The sequence below is a fragment of the Zea mays genome, chromosome 1 (assembly GCF_902167145.1).
Source record: "Zea mays cultivar B73 chromosome 1, Zm-B73-REFERENCE-NAM-5.0, whole genome shotgun sequence".
NCBI lineage: Eukaryota > Viridiplantae > Streptophyta > Magnoliopsida > Poales > Poaceae > Zea > Zea mays.
Genome location: NC_050096.1, coordinates 59,237,566 through 59,261,560, shown reverse-complemented (window position 1 = coordinate 59,261,560; position 23,995 = coordinate 59,237,566). Strand labels below are relative to the sequence as shown.

General features: G+C 48.0%; 1 protein-coding gene across 1 annotated transcript in view; it reads left to right on the top strand.

The window, feature by feature from the left end:
• The first annotated feature begins 681 nt into the window (after positions 1 to 681).
• LOC103644647 (uncharacterized) overlaps positions 682 to 23,995 on the top strand; it is a 35,474-nt gene continuing 12,160 nt past the window's right edge. The window contains exons 1-11 of the mRNA XM_035961425.1: positions 682 to 1,173; positions 4,746 to 4,818; positions 4,900 to 5,030; positions 5,124 to 5,486; positions 5,582 to 6,162; positions 6,620 to 6,741; positions 19,564 to 20,841; positions 20,959 to 21,179; positions 21,283 to 21,443; positions 21,864 to 22,021; positions 23,582 to 23,742. Coding sequence (XP_035817318.1) covers positions 682 to 1,173; positions 4,746 to 4,818; positions 4,900 to 5,030; positions 5,124 to 5,486; positions 5,582 to 6,162; positions 6,620 to 6,741; positions 19,564 to 20,841; positions 20,959 to 21,179; positions 21,283 to 21,443; positions 21,864 to 22,021; positions 23,582 to 23,742 — 3,741 coding nt within the window. The remainder of the gene's footprint in view (positions 1,174 to 4,745; positions 4,819 to 4,899; positions 5,031 to 5,123; positions 5,487 to 5,581; positions 6,163 to 6,619; positions 6,742 to 19,563; positions 20,842 to 20,958; positions 21,180 to 21,282; positions 21,444 to 21,863; positions 22,022 to 23,581; positions 23,743 to 23,995) is intronic.

Sequence of the window (23,995 nt, the reverse complement as noted above, 5' to 3'; positions counted from 1 at the left end):
GACAAGCGAAGCGATTGTAAGTTCGTTGTGCCTAAACTATGTTGGTTGCCAGGCAAATGCCCATTATGTTTGTAGGTATCAGATTTCAACGGAAAGTATGAAATCTCTCCTGCACTTGACTGACCGGTTTGGTTGACTTCTCTCCGTAGCTTGGCTGCATGAGCCAGGCTGGCGGAAGCCTGACTCCAGAGATGCGACCAATTTCCTTACGCCTAGAGAGCCTGGTCTAAGGTGCTTTGAGTACCGTACGAGCATGACTCTACATCTACACGCAGGCAACCAAACACACACCTCGCACGCGTAGAGCCTGGTTGACAACAACCAAACACCACCTCATTGCATCCTACGATACCAATAAATACAGTCAACCAAACACACGGGACGTGAATCAAAATCACTCGTACTCCGGACAGGAAAATAACTAGGCTGCGCCTGCACATGCAGGCTATGCTCGGCCGGTACAAGTCATCATTAATCATATGCATGCACACGCTCGTGGCAAGCGTGTACAACCAATCGTTGTATATGTTTTGATGGCACCTAGAGAATTTGGTCAAGAATCTACCCATCCTTATGGGCTGGTGCGCCCGCGCATTGGGCCGTTCGCGGGCCGTGCGATCGTCGGCTCATTTTAGCCACGTGACGGCGCCACGCGGTCGGCATGACTCTTGTTATGCACTTATGCTCTTCCGGCCGGTTCCGTCCGCCGCTGGCCGCATCACCCAAAGCAAAACAACAGCGGGAGGGATCAGTGGAACCGCGGACGAGCGGGAGAGGCCGGAGAGAGGGAAAAACAGCTACTGCGACGAGGAGACGCAACCCACAAACAGGCCGCGCCCACCTTCACCGTCCCGACACGGCCGGCCAACCTACCAACGCGACACGGCCACTGCACTACGCCCAAACAACGCGACACGGCCAACCTCGATCGAGACGTCGACGGGACGAAACCTCTCCGTGACCGTGAGAGAACCTTCGCCGGAGCTCGGAAGGAGCGTGCTGGTGCAGCTTGTGGGCCGCGGGATGCAGTCGCTGCGAGGAGCGCAGCGGGAGTGCGCGGGGCCCCGGGGCCGCAGGGTGGCGGGCGACACCGAGGAGCTGGAGGAGGGGGAGGCCTGCTCCGACGCCGACGGCGAGGCCTTCGTCGACCCCGACGTCGCGTTCTCCTATATTGTGAGTACCCCAGGCCTGGCCGCCTGGCACCCTCCTTCCTCGTTTAATTCGGCGGCGGGCTTCCTGTGCCGCTGAATTCGGTGCGGTAGAGGCGCAATTCACTTCGGTAAGCAGAGCTGCCCCAACAGCCAAATTATTCGCCAGAGAGGTTTTGGGAGATTTGTACGGTCAGGCTTGGCGCTTCAATACTTCATCAGTGGGCCTGCTTTGGTTCAGTGAGCGCTCTGAGCTCTGCACATTCAGCGTCCTAGTACTGTGGACGGGACTGTTAGCCATGCGTGTTTTTGTCCACGTTAAAGCTATGCGCAGTGTCGACGAACGGTAAATGAAGCGCTACACAGATCGAGTAAGGCATCCAGTAAAAAAAAATCCCACAGCCAAACACTCTATCAAATACTCTAAATTTGTCCAAGCATTTTCATGGCTTCATCAACACAGTGTTTCGAACCTAGATCCGACAAGTAAATTTATTGTGCGCGTTCCGGGCTCCGGACGGTGTGCACGGTGGGCGCAAAATTTATATTGGTTCGGATAGAATGTCCCTAATTCTAGTTATCAGTGGCTTACGCTATCAACACCATTGATGATCAAAGCTCGTAGTAGGGGTTACACGCGGGCAAGAGTCAGGGCCGTTTCTGACTGTTTGGGGGCCTGGAGCGAAATCTAATATGGAGGCCCTATATATATATATATATATATATATATATATATATATATATATATATATATATATATATATATATATATATATATATATATATATATAATATAGTCTCTCTATTTCTGTATATAAACACATATTAATGAACATTCAATAAAAAATAGTTCTATTCCATGTTTTAAAGATTATCAAATTGTGCATGTGCATCTGATGAATTAGATATATTCTCATGATCACTTACATTGTTATCATCGGCGTTGATATCAACTTGTTCTTCTTCTTCTATAGAATTGCCATTGGTTAGTTCCTCTGCCCCCACAGGAACTATTGCCAACGCATACACATCATTTGGATTCGTCGAAGCACTGATATTGCTCTTGAAAAACTTGTCAATAGCTCCTCTCTATGAGTCTATGAGATCATCCACACATTTTTTCCTTTTTTTTAACTTCCAGATGGATGTCTTCTCGATGACATGATTACCCACAACACTGAAAATAAAAAAAAAGATATATATCACAAATTGAATGATAATATAAGAGTGATCATTAGGCAAGTAGCAATCTATATAAAAGCAAATTAAACTAATGAAAAAAACAATGAAAGGTACAACGTACAACGGTACAAGGAATATCTATTAGGCAAGTAGCAATCTATATACATACTACCTTCCTGCTTCGTTGTTTTATAATTTCTATCACTGTTTGTCTTGTCTGCTTCGGTGCTGGGCCTGACGGCAGGCAGAACTGCGGACTGCAAGGTGAGAGCTGAGAAACAGAAAGTCAGAAACTGAGAAGAGAAGGCCAGGCAGGCGGCGGCCAGCAGAGGCAGGATGCCAGGACCAGCGGCTAGGTAGCCGACCAAGACACAAGACTCCAGGGACCAGAAGCGATCGGCGTCTCGGACCTGGGCGGAGGCGGACCGCGGACACCAGGCAGGAGGCGACGCGTCGTTCCAGCTTCTAGCCTTCTAGGCGACGCGTCGTTCCAGCTTCTAGCCTTTTAGGATTAGGAGACTTACGTACTCTAGGCCAGGCAAACAAGCAGTCATCTGGCGGAGTATCCGAGTATGGCCGCCTCTGTATTTTGATGGAGGTGGGGGCCCATGTCTTTGGGGGGCCCGGTGCGGTTGCACCCCCGGCATCCCCCTAGGTCTGGCCGTGGCAAGAGTAGGAGGAGAGGCTCCCAAGTCTCTTATCGAGGTGGAAGTGGAGTTAAAGGTTACAGAGTGGAGTCCTAACTAAGTCTTGGCTTGGCGGCGGGGCTCCGGCCTCTGGATCCTCATCGGTGCGTCCTCCTCCTGTTCGTCGGTCCGTCTGGGTTTCTTCTCGTTTGGGGTCCGTCCGTGCGTGTGTGCATCCCCTTGTCTGAGGGCCAACCCTTCCTTTTATAGGCCAAGGGAGGGGTCGCCCAGCGGTGGTTTCCCTAGGAAGGGGCCACCGGGCAAAGGTAAAAACAAGCATTCTACACGAGGTGAAGCCACGCGTGCTCGTGGGCCCCGGGGTCGCCTGATGTCTCATATTCTTTATGGCGGACGTCACAAGCAGTGTGGAGCCCGAGCGCCATCATTTGGGCTACGCCGACCTCTGGCCCTCGTAGCCTAGGGCTCGGTGCGGCATGTCGTGTTACGCCCTGCCAGCGATCTGTGTACTCAGGCCTAGTCTGATAGGTCATGAGTGTGTCGCAGGCAGGGGATGGGTGGTTTCCGGGAATTCATTCATTTCTTGCCCCTCCATCATCCTGGTGACATGCTTTCTTCGTAGGGTGGTGGGCTCAAGCGCGGGAGAAGAGGTCATATCGCTCTTGTCCTCCCCCTCGACCTCTCCTGATGGAGAACCAAGGGCCGGCCCTCGTGACGGCAAGCCCGCGCCATGGCATGGCTAGCCGCGACGGTGGCGGCTGTGGCAGGGCCGCCGGCGCCCATGGTCACTGGGGAGTGGGGGGGAGGGCTCCATGGGAAGGGGAGGGGTGAGGCCGGCGGCACCAGCTGGGGGGAAGACGATGGTGGCGGGTGGACGCCGGGTGCGGCCGGGAGGGGAAGGGGGAGGGCGCGGTCGCCGAGCGCGGCTTAGAGAGGAGGGGCGTGCCCACCGGGGGAGGGTGGCGCGGGAGGGGCGCGGACGCCGAGGAGGGGCGCGACCACTAGGGAGGCGGCGCGGTTTCTGGGAGGGGGAGGAGGCAGCGGCGACTGGGAGGGAGGGGGCAGCGGGGGCTTTGGAGGGTGGAAAAAATGTAACCTAGCTCTATACCATGTGGAAAACCCTAACCTTGGATTGAGGTTGGGTGTTGTATTGACAGACTTGAGTTAACTGGGTCAGGCCCATTACAAAGGGGTGAGAGGGTAGTTACATGGGTATCTAACACATATCAATCTCCTATCAAAGACTACCATAATCGAAACTACCATATAGAGCTGGCCGGTCATAGACCAGGCACTAGCCATATACAGCAAGACAGTAGCCATATACAACAATCTGTCTAACACTGATCTCCCACTATCAACTTTCATATGGGACTAAACATAATAAATTGAAGATGCCCATTTTTTTTAGCAAGGGCTAAAGGATTTATGAATGCTTTTATATTAGGGACTGTTAACTGTATGAACTTTTTCCCACTTCTACGCTCTTGAGTGTCATCCACTATTTGGGGTTGCAACATGGCTCTTCTTAGCATTGTGCAATAGATTAATAGTGTAACATTTGTTGTGACTTGTGCGCTCAGAAGGTGTTAGTTTGCATGGACTCTTTAATTTGGTTAGAATTACACTGTCTTGTTTAGCAAGTGGTTATGTTCCTCACCAACCCAGGACCACATAACAGAGTGCTGCATATCTACACCATTGACTAAATTCTTTTGTTTTCAACTATTTTGCTGCATTCTTGTCTAAGAAATGCTGCATTTGGTTCCAGGATGAAAAACTTCAGCATGTTCTAGGACATTTTCAGAAGGAATTCGAAGGAGAAGTTTCTGCAGAGAACCTCGGTAAAGAGCTAATTGTTGTTGTTGGTTAGTTTCCTTTGATGCATTTGGCAGGGATGTTAAGCAGGGCACAATCTTTGACAGGGTCGAAATTTGGTGGATATGGTTCATTTTTACCCACATATCAGCGTTCTCCCCTGCTGCCCCAATCTGAAAGCCCACACATTGCATTGAACATTAGCATGTCAGGATCACCTTACCAACCATCTGCTGAGGTTTTTATTGATATTCATTGCGCTGTTAAGAAGTATATGTTCTGATGAGTGTGCACTCACGTGTATTGGTAATGTCATGATTTACTGATGCAGAGAATGGATCAAAACCCCTCTACTGTAGCTGTGGAGCCCATTTCCCGAAATAACGGTTTTGGAGCACCTTCAGCTAGTGATTCAATCAAGAAGAAAAAATTCCTGAGTACAAATGATGAGGAATCGATTGCAGGTTCCGATTCTTTGGACACTTCACTTAGTGGTAGTGACTCAAAGTCACTCAAATTTCAGACCAAAGTTTGTCTCAGCAATGATCTGCCAAGAGAAAATGCAGTTATCTATAGTGGCCTGGGCCTTGATATTTCTCCACGTTCGTCCATGGAGGAGAGTCCTAATGGGCTTGGGGGACTATCTCCTGAGTGCAGCAATGTGCCATTTGAATCACCTCGGACTATCCTACAGGTGAATTGTTGTCCATTGGCCAAGTTATATTTGTTTAGCTCATCAAGCAAAACTGTAACTCGAATTGCTTGTTTTTCTTCTGCATCATATTTCAGGTCATGACATGCCTTCCAGTTCCTGGAGGTTTCTTGTTGTCACCTCTGCATGGGAATTTGCTGCAATTAAGAAATAAAGTTGCTCCGGTGCTAAAGAATTTGGAAACACATTTAGACATGGAAAATGTATCTAGAGCATTGGAAGGACGTTCACAGTCTTTTCATCCCCTTGGACTTATCAGAGGCAATGTGACTAAGCAGATGAGGCCTTGCAGTAAGAAAAAAGTGGCAGTGGATACAAAGACTAGCAAGTACAAAGGTGATGCTAGTGCAACCATGAACAATGAAGTTAACATCCAAGTGCCTGCCAGCCAAAAAGAGAAGATGAACACGAATAACAAGAATGAGTTTGAAGTTGGTTCTGCAAGGAAGGAGATCCCAGCCAGTGTAAAGCATGGAGAGTTGTATATGCAGCCGGCCAGCAGTGTATCAACTATGAATGCATATCATGTTCCTGCACCAGTTGTGATCGAGGACCACTGGGTACGCTGTGACATATGCCATAAATTGCGTCTTCTACCCTATGGAATGAACCCTTCTATGCTTCCAAAAAAATGGAAATGTACCATGCTTCACTGGCTGTAAGTTCAAATCTATGCTTAGGCTCAAATACTTGATTTTTTTGTGATCCATGTATATTCATCTTTCTATCAATCAATCCTTCTTTATAGTACATCAATGTTTACACATGGTAAATTGATATTTTACATTTGTGAGTTGTCAGTTACCCGATTAGCATATACTCAAAGCAATTATCATTTTGAAGAAAAAGAGAAAATCAACTGAATGTATACCTCAATGCCATTTCTTATAACATAGCTAAATATCGCTATCCTTATTGGTTTTGGAATTTTCTTGCACTCTAATTATCCACCTATTTTGCTAAGTGCCCAATGAGCTGTGTAAGTACAATGGATTGTGCAAATGCAACAGCTATGTAGTATCTTTTCAGAATGAGGTTCATATGATCCTTGGTTCATAAGTATAATAAGAGCACAAAATTCCCATTATTAGAAAAATAATTGAAATTATTTGCAGGCCTGGGATGAATAGGTGTGATATCAGTGAGGATGAAACAACAGGGGCTCTGAATGCATTGTTTGCCATTCCAGCGACTGCCACAACCCTTTCTTCAGGTAGTCCTCATACTGCAGTTACAGGTACAGCAACATCCATCACCTATAATATAAGTGGACAGTTTGAATGGATTCGGAAAAGGAAAATTGCTCCAAGCAATAGAAAAGATCTGGCTGAGAGTTCTTACCACACACCATCGTTGACTCCTTCCATGAGCAACTGTGTGTTTTTTTTCTCGAATACATAGGAGAGATGCGTATCATTATATTAAAAGGAGAAAAAAAGGCATCAAGCCCAAAACAAAATAAACACCCCCCACACACATGCACTCAAAGATACCCCTAAAGCACAACCTACGAACTCCATCGGCTTATACCACCAGTACAACAACTCCTCCTTTAGCTAGGGTCAAACAGAGTTCAAATGCTCTTGGTGCCTGCCAAAGATCATAGATGCAGCTCTTCTTTAAATCTCTCCTCTAGGGAAGAAAGGCAAGGTCGCGCTCCATAAAAACACAATTGTTTCTATGCTTCCAAGTGCTCCATGCTCCAAGGATTTTTTTTCTCGAACACGCAGGAGAGCTGCGCATCAATATATTAAGAAGAAAAAGGGGAAAAATACCCCGAAACAGACAGACACACATACACACACAAACACACACACACACACCGAACCCACCTAGCCAGAAAGAACAACTGGAACAGGGGCAGGGACAGAGCGTTTGTCAGCTGACAAACACCCCAACTAAAACAGAGAAAAAAACTACACCACCCGTCTTTGAGCTAGGAGGTAAGAAAAACCCTTAGCCCCAGCCAAAGACCACAAGAAAGCTTCCTCCCTGGCCAACCGGACGACCCCCATCAAATTTGGATGGGAGCCATTGAAGACAACACCATTTCTATGTTTCCACAACATCCACGCGCCTAAAGCAACCAAGGAGTCAAAGCCCTTTTTACTCATTCCACCCAACCGAGCACTATTGAAGCACCACCAATGATCAAAATCATCTATATCCTGTCCTGGAAGGAAGTCCTGCAAACCAAAAGGCCTTAGCAGCTCAAACCAGAAATGTCGCGCAAAGGAGCAGCCCACCAGCAGATGGTTGATAGTCTCTTCATGCTGATCACAGAGCGGGCAAAGAAGCGACTGAGTCAATCCTCGTTTAGCCAATCTATCTGCTGTCCAACATTTGTTGTGAGCCACAAGCCATAGAAAAAACCGACATTTGCCAGGGGCCCAAGTCTTCCAAATTCGATCAGCCTGCTTGAAAAGCACCGAGCCATGGAACATAGCACTGTAAGCGGATTTTGAAGAATAATCCCCAGAACTAGAAAACCTCCAAACATGACGATCTTGCACATTGGGCTGCAGCAAGGATCCTTCCAAAATCTCAGCCAAATCCAAAAACTGCACCCAGAAAGCATAGGAAAGAGCTCCCTGAACATCTTGAACCCACCTCAAATTAGTCAATGCTTCCTTCACCAATCTACTTTTGGTAACCTTTCTAGGAATAGAGGCAAACACAGCCGGGGCAATCTCTTGGATGCAGTGCCCATGCAGCCATTTATCAGTCCAAAAAAGCGTGTTTAATCCATTTCCAATTACAGTGAACACAGCAGAATTGAAAAGGCACACCACTTCCTTTGTGAAATGAAGCGGAAACGCAGCCCACGGCCTCCCTGGATCTGATTTCTGCAACCAAAGCCACCTGACTCTAAGGGCCCAACCAAACAGTTTTAAATCAAAAAGACCAAGACCACCCAATTCTTTAGGACGAGTGACTTTACTCCAAGCCAAGGAACAGTGCCCTCCCTTGATTTCTTTCCTGCCTTTCCAAAGGAAAGCTCTCCTTAATCTGTCAATTGCCTTGATTGCCCAAGCAGGGAGATCCAGGGCCATAGCCAAATACACAAATCTGGAAGTCATAACCGACTGAATATAAACAGCCCGGCCAGCCTTGGTCATAAGCACTGCCTTCCAACCAGGGAGCATGACTGCAATACGATCAATGATAGATTGCAATTGAGGCCTAGATAGACGTTTTAAGGATAACGGAAGCCCAAGATATTTGCATGGGAAATTAGACAACTGGCAAGGTAAAGATGCCTGCACTGAAGCCAGAACTTCCTCATCACAATGAATTGGGAAAACATTACTCTTCTGAATGTTGGTCTTCAGACCCGAGGCTTCACGAAAAAGATGCAAAATCCCCTTAAATACCTCAATATCAACCACATCCGGCCGAAGGAAAACAACCACATCATCCGCATATAAAGAGATCCGGTGGTGAAGGAATCTCGAAGAAAGGGGCTGGAGGACCCCTACCGCAGAGGCACGCTGCACCATAATATTAAGAACATCCATAACCAAGACGAAAAGCATAGGAGACAATGGGTCCCCCTGACGCAAACCCCGCCGATGATAAATGACTTCTCCCGGGCATCCATTAAGCAAAATTTGAGTCGAGGAAGAGGACAACAAGCCGCAAACTACGTTGCACCATATCTGCCCAAAACCCAACTTGAGGAGGACTTCAATTAAAAAAGCCCAGGAAACACTATCAAAAGCCTTAGAAATATCCAGTTTGACCATGACACGGGGCTGTTTTTGTTGCTGCAAAAAACGGGCAGTGTGCTGTACCAGCATAAAATTATCTTGAATAAACCTTTTCTTGATGAAAGCAGATTGATTAGGCGAGACAATATGCTGCAGCTTACAAGCCAACCTATTAGCCATAAGTTTAGACACCAGCTTAGCAAAACTATGAATGAGACTGATAGGTCTAAAATCTTTGACCTTGTCGGCCCCTTCCAATTTTGGAATGAGGGTGATGTAAGCAGAGTTCAGGCAATTCATGTTGGCAAACTTTCTGGCCCATACACAGGAAATTGCAGCCATGACATCAATCTTGATTATGGACCAGCAGACCTTGTAAAAACGACCTGTGAACCCGTCTGGCCCTGGCGCCTTATCCAGAGGAAGACTAATGATTGTATTCCAGACCTCATCCGCCGAGAAAGGGCTGTCAAGAGCCTCTAAATCAAACGTGGGAACTCCAAGCTGTTCCAAATCAACCGCAGCCCCTCTATTAATTGCAGAACCAAGCAGATTCAAATAGAAATCCTTGAACAAGTCCGCCTTCTCCTCCTGGGTAGTGAAAACCATTCCATCCTCTGAGACAATTCTAGGGATGAAGCTCTTAGCTTTGCGATACCTTGCATGAGAATGAAATAAAGCACTATTTGCATCCCCATCCTTCAGCCAACAAATACGAGATCGCATCCGAACCAAAGAGCGCCATAGAGACGCAAGAGCAAGACTGTGCTGTTTTAGATTATTACGCAACCAAAATTCTTCGTGAGAAAGACTTCTACTTTCCTGAGCAATGTCGAGTTGGTGGAGCAGCTCCTTGGCGAGACCAAGCTGTGATCTAATATGACCAACCTTTTTCTCGCCCCAACCTTGAAGAGCTTTAGCTGTGGCCTTGAGCTTCTTGGAGAGAGTGAGCAACGGACAATGACTAGCAGGGACAGCAGCCCATGCATCCTCAACAGCTACCAGAAACCCATCTAATTTTGTCCAAAAAGCTTCAAAATGAAACCGTGGCTTTCCATGCACAATATCCTTAAGCCCCAGAAGAAGCGGGCAATGGTCTGAATCGAAAGAGGCCAAACTTTGCAGCAGGGCCCAAGGAAACTGATCATCCCAATCCAAGGAGCAGAAAACACGGTCCAATTTGACAAGAGTTGGATTATGCTGCCCATTCGACCAGGTGAACTTACGCCCAACCAAAGGCAACTCCTTAAGAGCCAAGTCATCAATCCATCTCCGAAAATTATGCATCATTGGCCTATCCAGATTGGAGTTATTTTTATCCTCATCTTTATAAACTAAATTAAAATCCCCAAGGACCAACCAGGGGCCAGAGCAGGAAGCACAAATATCTCTCAATTCTTGAAGAAAGGCAATTTTGTCCTGGTTGAGCTGGGGACCATACACACAAGTCAGCCACCACTCCACATCATCAACAGGATGAAAAAGAATTGACACTGAATGATCATCCACTCTAGAAACACCAGCCCAGTTTATATGATCTTTCCAAGCAACCAAAATGCCACCACTAGCACCAATCGAAGGGCGAAAGACAAAGTTGGCAAAATCTGGTCCAAGCATCCGGATAACCAAAAAACGAGAAATATCCTGCATTTTAGTTTCCTGTAAACAAACCACATCCACACCAGATGAAACGACCTCAGCCCTAACAGCATCCTGGCGAGCCGAGGCATTAAGCCCCCTAACATTCCATATGAGAATTTTTGACGGATCCATAAAAAACTAGCTTAAGACGTCCAACCAAACCGCAACCCAAGGAAGAGAAACCTTCCTCAAAGAGTAGCCTCCACAACCAACGTCTCTTCAGGTAGAGACCACCCAAAGAGAGAGGCAAGGGCTTGGATCTGCACCTGGGAAAGAGAATTGCTGAAAATGCTACTATATTCCTCCAGCGCCTCCTGACTCAGAGAATCCCCATCATGGATCACTCCCAGTGTCTTCATAATGGTCTTCTTGCTTTTCTTGAAAGAGGAAAGGCGTTGGTGACACTCAACCCCGACGCCAGCAACACGCCTGCTGCGCCTAGGAGTAGCCACCCGCCCCCCAGGCAGTTTTTTCTTTCTAAGGGGGTTGGGGGCAGGGTTCTCCAACACAGCATCGACCTCTTTGGTAATACTGGACAAGAACTCGGACACCCTTGAGGTTGAAACATCAACAGCAGAAGCCGGTGGTTGAGACGGAGAGCTCCCCAAGGCTGTTTCCTCAACCCTCCTCGCTCCTCGGCGACGCCGAAAGTAAACTTGAATAGGTTTTGGGCGGAGGAGCAAGGGAGGGGAGGTGGCAGCCACAGGGGACTCCCTGGGAAGCAACACCTCGCAGTCAGCCACAGAGCCCAGATTTCCAGCCAGAGCACAAACCTGCTGACAGCCAATCTGATTGTGATCTTCAAGACATCCGTTCAATTGCCCATTGCCAGGACCAGTAAGCACAGAAATCTGCCCAACCCCCTGCTGACTTCCAAACTGACAGAGTTCCTCAGGACACTCAATCAACTGTCCACTGCCAGGGCACTCATGCACAGAGAACTGACCACCCCCTTGCAAGCTGGAGCACTCGGCAGAGACAGCGCAGGAAGAAACCACTGGACCGTGACTCTGGATCTGGGCATCAACATCAACTTCTCTGAGCTCCACGTTGCTGAATTCCACCAGCACAGCCTCATCGGTTAAGACCTTAGAACAATCATTCGTTTGATCCCCATTACCTGCTCTTGGGCCAATCCGGTCGTGAACTGAACGACGCTCCGATCGCTGACCCCTAACCTGATGCCCCTGAGCAAACTCATGGGAAGGCGAGATGAGACGCCTTCTACGCGGAGAGTGATCCTCATCATCAGGATCCTCAGAGCGAAGAACTGAATCGGAGCCATCCTGCCGGAGAGTGATCGAGACCGCAATATTCACAGTGTAAACCAGCACACGTTTTTCTGCAGGATCACCCTCAACAGCAAAAGGAGGTTCTACAATCCAAAGCTCTTTAGAAGAAGGAATAGCAGAAGGGTCCAAACACCACGCGGAGCAGCGGAAAACAGCCACATCCTTCAGGTTCAAAGTATCAGGATGGACATGGTGTATCCACGCAAAAGGATTTAGCAAATGATCCACAGTGCATGTCTCCCAAGCATGTATAGGGATTCCTCGGATCTCAAGATTGATCAACACCGGGAGTAAGGCGCCCTTGGACTCCATGAGACGAGACCATTTCTTACACACCACAGAAAAAGACCCAGCTCTGAAAGTAGCCCATCTGCCAACCAACTCCTCAACCTTATCACGATCAGGGAGGACAAGAATATAACTTGACGCTGAAACCCGCCGCAACACCAGAGAACTAGCATCCATTTCCAGCCTAGGGGCAAGCAGCTCAGCAATCTCCGAAGCCCGAACCGAAGACCGATCGCTGATCACAGTCACCATTACCGCGTATTGAAGATCATCCTCTGCTCTCGTCATTTGGTGGCTCCAACCCAGGATACACGGAGGAACGTGGTGCACTGGGGTAACCGAAGCAGCAGTGGCCGCCATGCAGCCTGGACGATCCGAGGAAGATGGGGGTGGGACACCTGAAGGCTTTGCTCTGGAACGACGCTTCCTAACCCGCTTTCTCTTGGGGCGGACGCCAACCGGCAGGGGAGCACTGGAGATGCAACCAGCAGCTTCATTCCCACTGGCCTGCGAAGGACTATCCCCAGACGCTCCCCCCCCGGAGGAAGGCTGATGAGAGATACGTCTCCACATCTTCCCCGAAAGCTTGGACGTCGGCAACCGCTTCAGCACCGGACGGGAGGCTGGTGGGGTGATTCTCCTCCAGACCGAAGCTCTTGCCTCAGGTCGAGGAATACCGCCCCCACCGCAAGCACCGGCCGAGACGTCCGAAGACGGGCTGATCCTCCTCCAGACCGAGCCCTGAGACTCAGGTCGAGAAGGATCACCGCACCCCGACGACGACCCGGCGGCTGAAATTCTCTGCCAGACAGGAGCTCTGGCCCTCTCACACTTGTAGGAACGATGCCCAAGCTCACGGCAGCGGAAGCATCTAGTCTTCTTCAAACACTGGAAGGCGAAGTGCCCCTGGGCGAGGCAGTTAAAACATCGCCCGACGAGGTCCAACGGTACCGCCCTCTGACGTTCCAACTTCAAACGCTGCCTCTTCGAACGCCTGGATTCCACCACAGTCCAAACATCTTCGCAAGACAATGCTATTGAAGCCCTTTCTATTAGACAGCCTATTTCCTAACATGTTTAGGAGGTTTCCTTCCCTATTAGGTGTTGGCTGATTGCCCCTAATTAGGTGATACCCTTCCCTATCAGGCGTTGGCTGATTGCCCCTGATTAGGTGCTAATGGGTGATTCTTGTTACATACCTCACAGGATGAATGATAACTAGGTCCTCCTAGGACCGTAGGATATATAGAAACAATAATATGGGCCTTAACACCCCCCGTCAAACTCAAGGTAGAGGTTGAGGATCCGAAGCATTGAGTTTGATTAAATGAAACTGATGTTGTGCCCTGGTCTGTGCTTTTGTGAAGAAATCAACAAGTTGTGCTTCCGAAGGCACATTTGAAGATCAATGGTCTTCTGATGACAATGAGACTGAGTGAATGATACATCAACACCAATGTATTTTGTAAGTTCACGCTTCACTGGATCATGGCAAATTTGTATAGCTCCACTGTTGTCACATAGTAGAGGCGTAGGAGTGTCACAACAGACACCTAGATCAGCCAAGAGCCATCAGAGCTAAATTATCTCAGCAGTAGCAGTGGCAAGTGCACGAAGTTCTGCTTCAGTACTAGATCTAGATACAACAAACTGCCTTTTGGATTTCCAAGCAATAGGAGATGATCCTGTTAAGGCCCATGTAGCCCATATTAGTTCTGCTTATATATTCTGCCAAGTCCTAAGGACTAATTGCTCTCTCTCTAATCCAAGTTTAGTAACATGATACCCAAGCAGGTTAGGGTTAGGGCCTAATCTCATTTTTTTCTACCCTACGCGCGTGAGCGCCGCCGTCCACCGCCGCTGCCATCTGTCGTTCTGCTTTCGGCCGCCGCGCGCTGCCGTCGGCTTCTACCGGCCGCTGCGTGCTCAGCCTGTCCGCCCCCGTCGCCCCTGTCCGGATCCGCGCGTCTAGGCTGTCGCCGCCGTCAGCTCCGCCCACCGTTGCCGCAGTATGGTCCGGAATAGCGCGTCCATCCGCGCGCAGGGGCGAAGCCAGGATCCGAAGACAGAGGGGGCAGGCTTAGCCTCCAAGCGACCAAACCAGCAAGGACACAATATAAAAATGGCAAGTGAACCAACCACAATGTATATATTGATATATAATCTTCATTAAAAAACAGTATAATGAAACAACATCTATTTTGTCAAACAAAATAAAATTACATCTCAGTTATTTTAAATTTAGCTCTACGTGTATTAGCTAGATCATAGGCCTTGATAATATCATCAGAACAAATCATTGCCGCTAATTCCCTTTTAATATAAACGATCAGATAATCCCGTAAATAGGCATCTCCCATTTTTCTTCGAAGACGTGTCTTCACAAATTTCATAGCTGAAAAGGCTCTCTCTGTGGTCGCAGTTGACACAGGGAGAGTTAAAAGTAATCTCAATTTATCTACCATCGGATAAGAAGAATTTTTACCCAGCTTAACTAATCCACTTGGTTGGGCCAAAAATTAAGGGTTTTAGACTACTAAATAATAAACTGGCAACAAGATAATGGGCTATAGGATACATTATTAATCTGACTTGGTTGGGCCATTGGGGGGTGCCAGGCCCACTCCGGCCCCCCTGGTGGCTTTGCCACTGCCCGCGCGTCCAGGCTGTTGCCGTCGTCCTGATCTGTCGCCCGCCGTCATCTCCGCCCGTCGTTGCCACTGTAAGCAACGGGACTCTTTCTCTCATCGAGAGGATGACACTATGAGAAGGTTGAGCCTCCCGGGGGCAGCTATGGCAGGAGGCGGCTTCAAAGGGGATGGAGCAGCCGGCGGCTGCTGTGGCAGAGAAGAAACCCTAACCCTAACCTAGTCCTCTGATACCATGTAGAATAGTGAACTGGTTGTATTGATAGGAGATGTGGTACAATATATAGACTCAACCCTAACCCTAATGGACCGGCAGCCCAACAGTGGTGCCGGCCCACACACACTCACACACACAGTCTAACAATCTCTCTATCACCGAGTATTGTCGGCGGATGAAGACGATGGCGAACACCCTCCGCGACCTCGGCTCTCCGGTCACGGACGAGACGCTCGTCCTCAACCTCCTACGGGGGCTCAGTCCACGTTACGCGTGTCTGTGCACCATCCTCACGTGGATCTCCCCTTTCCCATCCTTCGATCAAGTTTGCGATGATCTCCTGCTCGAGGAGCTCACGACGACTCCTACTGTCTTCGGGGGGTGCCCTCTCGCCGGAGCGCTCCTCGATCACCCTTTGGCGCTCCCCGTCTGGCTACCGGCTCCGACTGTGGTCATCGTCGTTAGGGCGGTCATGGTCGCGGCGACGGCCGCAACGGTCCACCAACGGCTTGGGGCGCCAGCTCCTAGACGTCCTTCTACAACCCATGGACCGGCTCCATCTCCATGTGGCCTGGACCGCCTGTGGGTCCTCCTCTATCGCACCCGGCCGCCCCTCAGTTGACCTTCTACGCCGCTCCAGCCCTGGTGGCGCTATCGGCGCACTCGGCCCCACCTCAGCTCCAGCAGGGTCTCCTATCCTGCCTCCCCCGCCCCGCTCTCCTGCGCCCTCGTGTGGCCCTTGGAGTGGCGGGTGGGATACTAAGTCTCTTGTTGGGTCCTTCAACACGATGACTCCTGCTTCGCCCAACTCGGTCTCGGACTAGGTGGCTGACTCTGGTGCCTCCTACCACACCACCCCTGACGCTGATACTTTATCCACCACCCATCCTCCTCACCCATCTCTTCCTTCCTCATCGTCATTGGCGATGGGTCGGTCCTCGTCAGCTCAGTTGGTGATGCAGTCCTTCTCGACCCCTTCCGCCTAAAAAACATTCTTGTTGCCTCTACCATTATTCAGAGTCTTCTCTCTGTTCATCAATTTATCAATGACAACTCTTGTTCTATAGAGTTTGATCCCTTTGGCTTGTATGTGAAGGATCTTGCTACCAGGACCCTTCTTTCACGCTGTGACAGCACCGGGCCACTCTACACCCTTCGCCTGCCTGCCTCCCCTTTCTCAACCTCCACCCCTCATGCGCTGACCGCTGCTACATCGTCCATCACTTGGCACTGTCGCCTTGGCCATCCCGGGCGTGATGTGATGTCGAAGCTATCTAGCAGTTCTGTCATCCCTTGTAGTCGGGGTTCTTTTGGTCATTTGTGTCATGCCTGTCAGTTAGGTAGACATGTCGGACTTCCTTTTTCTTCCTCCTCTTCTAGAACAGCAGACATTTTTTATCTTGTCCACTATGATGTTTGGACATCCCCTCTACTCAGCGTTTCTGGCAATAAATATTATTTGCTCTTGGATGACTACTCACATTACTTATGGACTTCTCCCTTGCGCTTGAAATCTGATACGTTCCCCACCCTTTCTCACTTCTCCGCTTGGGTTTCCAATCAGTTTGGACACACCGTCCGGGCTGTCCAGGGGACAACAGGAGGGAGTTTGACAACTCCACGTCCCGTTCCTTCCACTCCCACGACACTCAGCTGAGGATGTTGTGCCCCTATACCTCTTCTTAGAACGGCAGGGCTGAACACATGATTCGCACCGCGAACAACGTCATGCGTTCCTTGTTGTTCTAGGCCTCCCTTCCCGCCCGCTACTAGGTCAAGAGGCTGGCCACTGCTACATATTTGCTCAACCGCCACCCCACCAAGGCGGTTCCTCATCCCTACTTTACTCTCTTTGGCACCTCTCCCTCCTACGATCACATTCGTGTATTTGGGTGCGCATGCAATCCTAACCTTTTTGCCACTGCCCCTCACAAGCTTGTGTCCCGTTCCACTCACTGTGTTTTCCTTGGTACTCCCCTGATCGCAAGGGGTACCGATGCCTAGACCTCCACTCACAGAGCTCGTCTCTCGTCACGTCGTCTTTGACGAGTCTGACTTCCCTTTCTCTCTCTTCTTACGCTGCCTCCTCAGAATACCACACCCTCCTCGAGGCGGACTCTGTTGCTCCCTCTATCGTGCTATGCACGACCACGCCCCCCTCGCGCTGCCTCGCGTGACCCCAACGCCTTCTGCGCCACCATGCGCGGCCCTGTCCTCTCCCGTGCTGCCACGCGCAGCCCTAATGTCCCCCTCGCTGCCCCGTGCGGCCCCGCCATCCTCCACTGACGCGACTTCTTCGTCGCGCTTCGTGAAACCTGTCCACGTCTACCAGCGACGTGGTCGGGCTGCTGCCTTGGCTCCCTCCCGCACGGAGACACTAGTGTATCACCCTATTGCCCTCCATCGGGACCCCTGGCACGTCCACCCAACGGTCACGCGACGGGCCACTGGTGTCCTCCGGCCTGTTGATCGACTAGTCCCCTCCACGACCACCTCTTCGGCGCTCTCCCCCGAGCCGTCGTTTGTCCGTGGTGCGCTTGCAGACCCAACTGGCGCCGTGCCATGGAGGAGTACGAGGCCCTGCTGGCGAACCATACCTGGGACCTAGTGCCACGCCCCTCTGGCACCAACGTGGTCACCGGTAAAAAGATCTTCAAGCACAAGTTGAAGGCAGATGGCTCTCTAGATCGATACAAGGCTCGCTGGGTACTACAGGACTTCACCCAGCGTCCCGGAGTAGATTATGACGAGATCTTCAGCCCTGCGGCGAAGCCTGGCACCATCCGGACTGTTCTGACTTCGGCTCTCTCACAGGCCTGGTCGGTGCATCAGCTCGATGTCAAGAATGCCTTCCTCCATGGCACCCTGACAGAGACGGTGTACTGCTCTTAGCCGGTGGGCTTTGTGGACCCGGCTCACCCCGACATGGTCTGCAACCTCAAGAGGTCCCTCTACGGCCTCAAGCAGGCTCCCCGAGCTTGGTACAGTCGCTTCGCCACCTTCTTGCTCTCACAGGGCTTTGTCGAGGTCAAGGCGGACACCTCCGTGTTCGTCTTTCGTCATGGCCTGGATACTGCGTACCTCCTCTACGTCGACAACATTGTCCTCACGGCCTCCTCCCTCGACCTCCTGCGGCGCGTCATCTCCTCTCTAGCAGGAGTTCGCCGTGAAGGACCTAGGTGAAATGCACCACTTCCTGGGGATCACCGTCGAGCGCAGGACCTAGGGTTCCTCCACTAGCGCTTGGACACCGTCAACATCCTCGAGCGTGCTTGCATGGCTGACTGTAAGCCCTGCTCGACTTCGGTGCACTCAGGGCAAGGTCTCCATCGACGATGGCCCTCCGGTAGCTGATTCGACCAGCTATCGGAGCCTTGTCGGGGCCCTGTAGTACCTTGTCTTCACCCGCCCGACATCGCCTACGTCGTCCAGCAGGTGTGCCTCCATATGCATGCCCCGTGGGAGCCACATCTCACCGCTATAAAGCGGATCCTTCGGCGCCTCCGAGGCACCACCGACTTCGTCCTTCTTCCCCAATCTGCAACCACTGACCTCGCCGTCTACACCAACGCCGATTGGGGTGGTTGTATCGACACACGTCGATCCACTTCCGGTTTCGTCATGTTCCTTGGCGGCAGCCTCGTCTCCTGGTCTTCGAAGCGGTAGCTAGTCGTCTCTCGCTCCAGCGACGAGGCCGAGTACCACGATGTGGCTAACGACGTCACCGAGGCGGCGTGGCTTCATCAGCTGCTCCAAGAGCTGCATAGTCCGCTGACGAGGAGCACCCTTGTCTATTGTGACAACGTAAACGCCATGTACTTCTCCACCAACCCCGTCCAGCATCAGCGCAGGAAGCATGTCAAGCTCGACCTCCACTTCGTTCGTGAGCGGGTCGCCGACGGAGATGTGCGGGTTCTTCATGTCTTGACCACTTCTCAATTCACCGGCATCTTCACCAAGGGCCTCCCTACGTCGGTGTTTGAGGAGTTTCGGTCCAATCTCAATATCTGTCGTGGCTAGAGTTTCGACTGTGTGTGTGGGGGGAGGGTGTTAGAGTACTGTGTTTTGTGTTGTAATGGGGTCTTGTGTAATGGCTTAGGCCCAACAACTCTCTATTATAAATACAATACCCAACCCTGTTTAGGGTTAGGGTTTTCAGTCCAATAATGTCTGATATGCATTACCTTCTAGTAAGTTTTCATTCTGTATTGTCTTCCGTTATCCAATTTCTTGCTGACACATAATTTCATTGTTTATGCCCAGGAGGTATTATGGAAAGGAACAAGGCTTATCCAAAGTTAAAGACTAAAATAAGGATTGATCAAGATGAACAGAAATCATATAAGAAAACTAAAATTGAGGCTTGGCATCAAATTGACAGAGGCCAGGACCACAGGTGTGATTCAGATGGTGTGGAAGTTCCTGATGAACACAAAGCTTTACTTGCAAAAGCAAAAGCAATGAAGGGTTCACATGAAACTGATGACATGTCTTTATGCAAGAAAAATATCGCTTCAGGGTATGATTCATCGGAAAACGTCAATAATGTTAATGCTTTGGATGTACCCTTTCACAGTGAGAAGAAAGAACATCCTTCTGATGTAGACATATTAGATTTGTCTTGCAAGAAGAATGCAGTGAAGAAATTGGAGATTCAGCTTAACTCTTTACATTGTATAAGCAATGGGCCCCAGAAGAACTTGAAGGAAAAGAAGTCTAATAAATTGAAGTCTAAAGAGATGGCATCCAAGGAAGATAGTAGACATGGAAAAGTGCAGCATGCAGATGCCGTGTTGTCTTCTCTGGGGCACCTAAATTATGAACTAGGTGCTGACAACAAGTTTGTTACTGGGAAAGAAAGTCTTTCAGAACAATTAGAAACTTTACCTGCCAAGCAAGTTTTGGACTTGGCTGAAGCCCCTGGAAGGGATGTAGCCTATCTGCAGTCTTCTACAACTGTGAGCTCAAGCTCTTCGAAGATTTCAAGCTCCAGAAGAAACACAAACTCGCAAGAAGCAAATGACTCTCCAATTAAATCAGCCTCTTCATTGCCACTGAGAGATTTCAGCATTAAAATGATTTCCGGTAACAGAAAAGATGGAACAGTGGATGCTTCCTTGGGCAACACACACAATTTAGCAAGGTACCAAAACAGTGAAGTCATTGCATTAAATTATGGTCAGCAAGCTGGAAACTTTGAGGGGGATCAGGTTGCAGGTGAACCCAATTTTCATGGTTCTTTGCAAGGAATCTCGGATAGCAATATCAAGGAAATACCTCAGTCAGCTGGTGCTCAAGTCTCCAATATCACTGGTTTTGGGAGGAGTTTGGATAATAGTCTGCCGGAGGCATCATGTAGAGAGGACCTTACTGTAAATGATACTGTTGTAGGTAGAGGAGACCATCAACTGTGTTCTGGTGAACAAAAGGACTTTAATATGGAGGTTCGTTTACCACTACCTGATCAGCATTGTTTTGGCAGGATTAACACTGAGTCTGGTTCTGTTCGACATGAAAGTAAGAACATTGAAGTTCGCCAAGGTAGTGGAACTGCTCAGCGGCTGGGCATGTTATTTAAAAAAGAAAAATCTCACCTTAGAATCCTTAATCGAGATATTCAGAACCATGTTAATCAAGTTGTCAATTTTCCTTTGAAAGGAGGTAAACAAAAGGTCTGCCCTACTTCAGTAAAATCTGAATCGTTGAAAATGAAAGCAAAGTTAGTGAGGTTCAATGTTGAAACTGGAGTGCAACATGGCAGTGTTAAGCAAGTGACATCAAGCACTTTGGACACAAGTCCAATGAGGAAGGATGGTAGTATGATTACATTTGCTCTCAAGGAAGCTAGAGATCTAAAGCATAAAGCAAATGATTTGAAGGTTGTTCACCTTCATTGCATGAAATTTTATATCATTATGATCTACCAATGTCCCATGATATGAACTTTTCCTTACAATTTCTCTTGGAAAAATCTCCCTGCAGAATAAAGGACAAGAACTTGAAAGTACAGGTCTGTACTTCGAGGCGGCTTTGAAGTTTCTGCATGTTGCGTTTCTTCTAGAAACTCCTAGTTTTGACATTTCAAGACAAGGTGGTGGAGGTCGGTCAATGAAGATGTACTCTGAAACTGCAAAATTATGCAAGTAAGCTATATACACACTTTGTATTTATGATATTTAGTTCCTATTACCTGGTTGACTCATCGCATTGTGGTTGTGAGATGAAGAACATAGAGTAGAACAATATTAAGGTAAAACTCATTATCTAAAAGTATTAAGGTAAAGCTACGAATATATATTAACTTTCTTCTTGACGCCATCCAACATTTGATGTGGATATGCTAAACTAATCTAATTGTTTTTTATATGAATGTAGGCACATAGTGATTACTCGTCACTCCAATCCATATTGAATTGAATTAAGTTTTTAATTGATAAGGAGTAGTTGAGATGTAGATTCCAGTATTCCACATAAATCGCTTCTAAGTTTGCTGCTATGGATACTTGCATAGTCATGTTGTTCTAGGTGTGTTACATGCTAAATGAGGTTCTTTCACTTGCTAGTTTTTGTGCTTATGAATATGAACGGTGCAAAAAAATGGCTTCTGCTGCTTTAGCGTACAAGTGTGTAGAAGTTGCTTACCTCAAGGCTGCATACTACAAACACCGTACTGCTACAAAAGATCAACAGGAACTTCAGGCAGCTGTACAGATAACCCGAGGTACTTGATGCACAATCAACTTTTGGCTCTTATTTGTACAATAGAGTTTCAAATTTTATAATTCAAGCTTCTGGAAACCTAATTTATTTCTCTGAATGTTTTGTATTCAATATCCTTTGTACAGGTTATCATGGTGTAACTGAAGAATCCTCATACCATTAATCTTATAAGTCCCCTAAACTTGGGTAGAATCATGAAAGTTCAACACAAAATCCAGCTACTTTGGCCAGGCACATGCCAGAAATAGTCTATACCCTATGTCCCAAAAAGAACGCAACTCTAGCCTAGGACTATTATGCGGGGTCCTGAACTATAGGTATGATATCCTAAAAGCAGTGTTATATAGGAGCATGACGGCAATGTAGTATAGAGTTTGTGGATACAATCATTTTTAGATAATGGAAACATAGTCGTCCGACCTTGGCTTCAAATGAGGTTACGGCCAATTATTACATTTCAGCATAATGCCTTGACCCATCACACGACGTCACCAAAGAACACCAACTACTAAATCCAAGCTACTACAAAGTTAAAGGCAACGAAGACCCCCATCCGAAATTGCGAAAAATGTAGTAGCACCATCTCCACATTGCGAAAAATGTAGTAGCACCATCTAGGCTGAAGCTGTGTTCAGAAGCGGCACCAATAAGTTGCCCTGAAAGTGACATACAGACATGATTTAGGAGACGATTTATTGAAAACCACATCATTTCTACTTAACCAAATAGCCCAACAAATTGACAATGCAATGGTTAATAGTAAGTTGGTCTAACCAACGCATGGAGGGAATAAAAAGCATAGGGGTACTTGTGTCATTTTAATTGTTCACTAATTTGTCCTCAAAATGTGAAACATTCATTGAAACAGAAGTAGTTTATAAAGACCTGGTGTTACACTTCAGGTATTTTGGTTACACCTGATGTTGGCACAAGCCTTCCACCCCAAAAAAACTTGACCTATAGGGGGTAAGATAGCCCTTGGGCATTGTATTAATTTTTCTCGAAAATATAGGAGAGCTGCATTTTCATTAGAATAAAGAAGAAAAACATTACATAGTCTCAAATAGACCTATGACCTTAACCTTGGACATTGTATTAAGAAGGTGACATTCTCACATAGGTTAAGAAAACCGTTGAACTCCTGCGCTACCCATACATAGCGGCACCGTAGCCCATGTAAGAACGATTGCGACCGGAGTCGGGCCTTAGGATTGTGCTCTAGCGTGGGACAAACGAGAGTATTTTTTTAACCCCAGCCTAGAATTTGCTTGCTTCCACAAAGAGTCGAACTTAGGACCTGCGGAGTGCTACTCAGACCACCTAACTAACTTACTCAGCTAGAGGTCCTTTTGCAGGCCTTCCACTCTAACAATATTTTGAAATCTGGAAGAATTTTTATTTACACTGCATGTATTTAGTAGAACACATTTTTAATTGCTTCATTGCTCTTTTGTATGTTCTATGGTACATGCTATCAAACTTTGTTTTAATAATTTCATGACATTTTTGTGCCTTTGTGAACCTTTTCTATATTTGCATTTAATGTGTTGCTTTTATGTAGGTGAACCACCATCGCCTTCTGCCCTAGATATTGATAATTTAAATAGCCATGGATCATCAAATGCCTCCTCATTAAAGGGTGACAATTCACCTCATGTGCCAGGCAATCATTTGCCTCTAGCTATTCACAACCAAGCCCAGCTGTTGAGATTACTTGCCTATGTAAGTACCTTTTAAATTCCCCAATCAGCTGTTAACAAATTGATTTCACTTTTAGCTTGTCATAACTTTCTATCCCTGAATGACAAACATTTTCGAAATTGGATTTCAATTTGTTGTTACCAGTTTTTTTGTAACTTTCTAAGTGTAAAATGTCAGGGCCTATTTCTAGTAGGTAGAATTGATTGCAATTTAATACTATACGATCTTGTTAGAGGATGATAGATAGCAAGATCAGATGATTGATTGATAGACA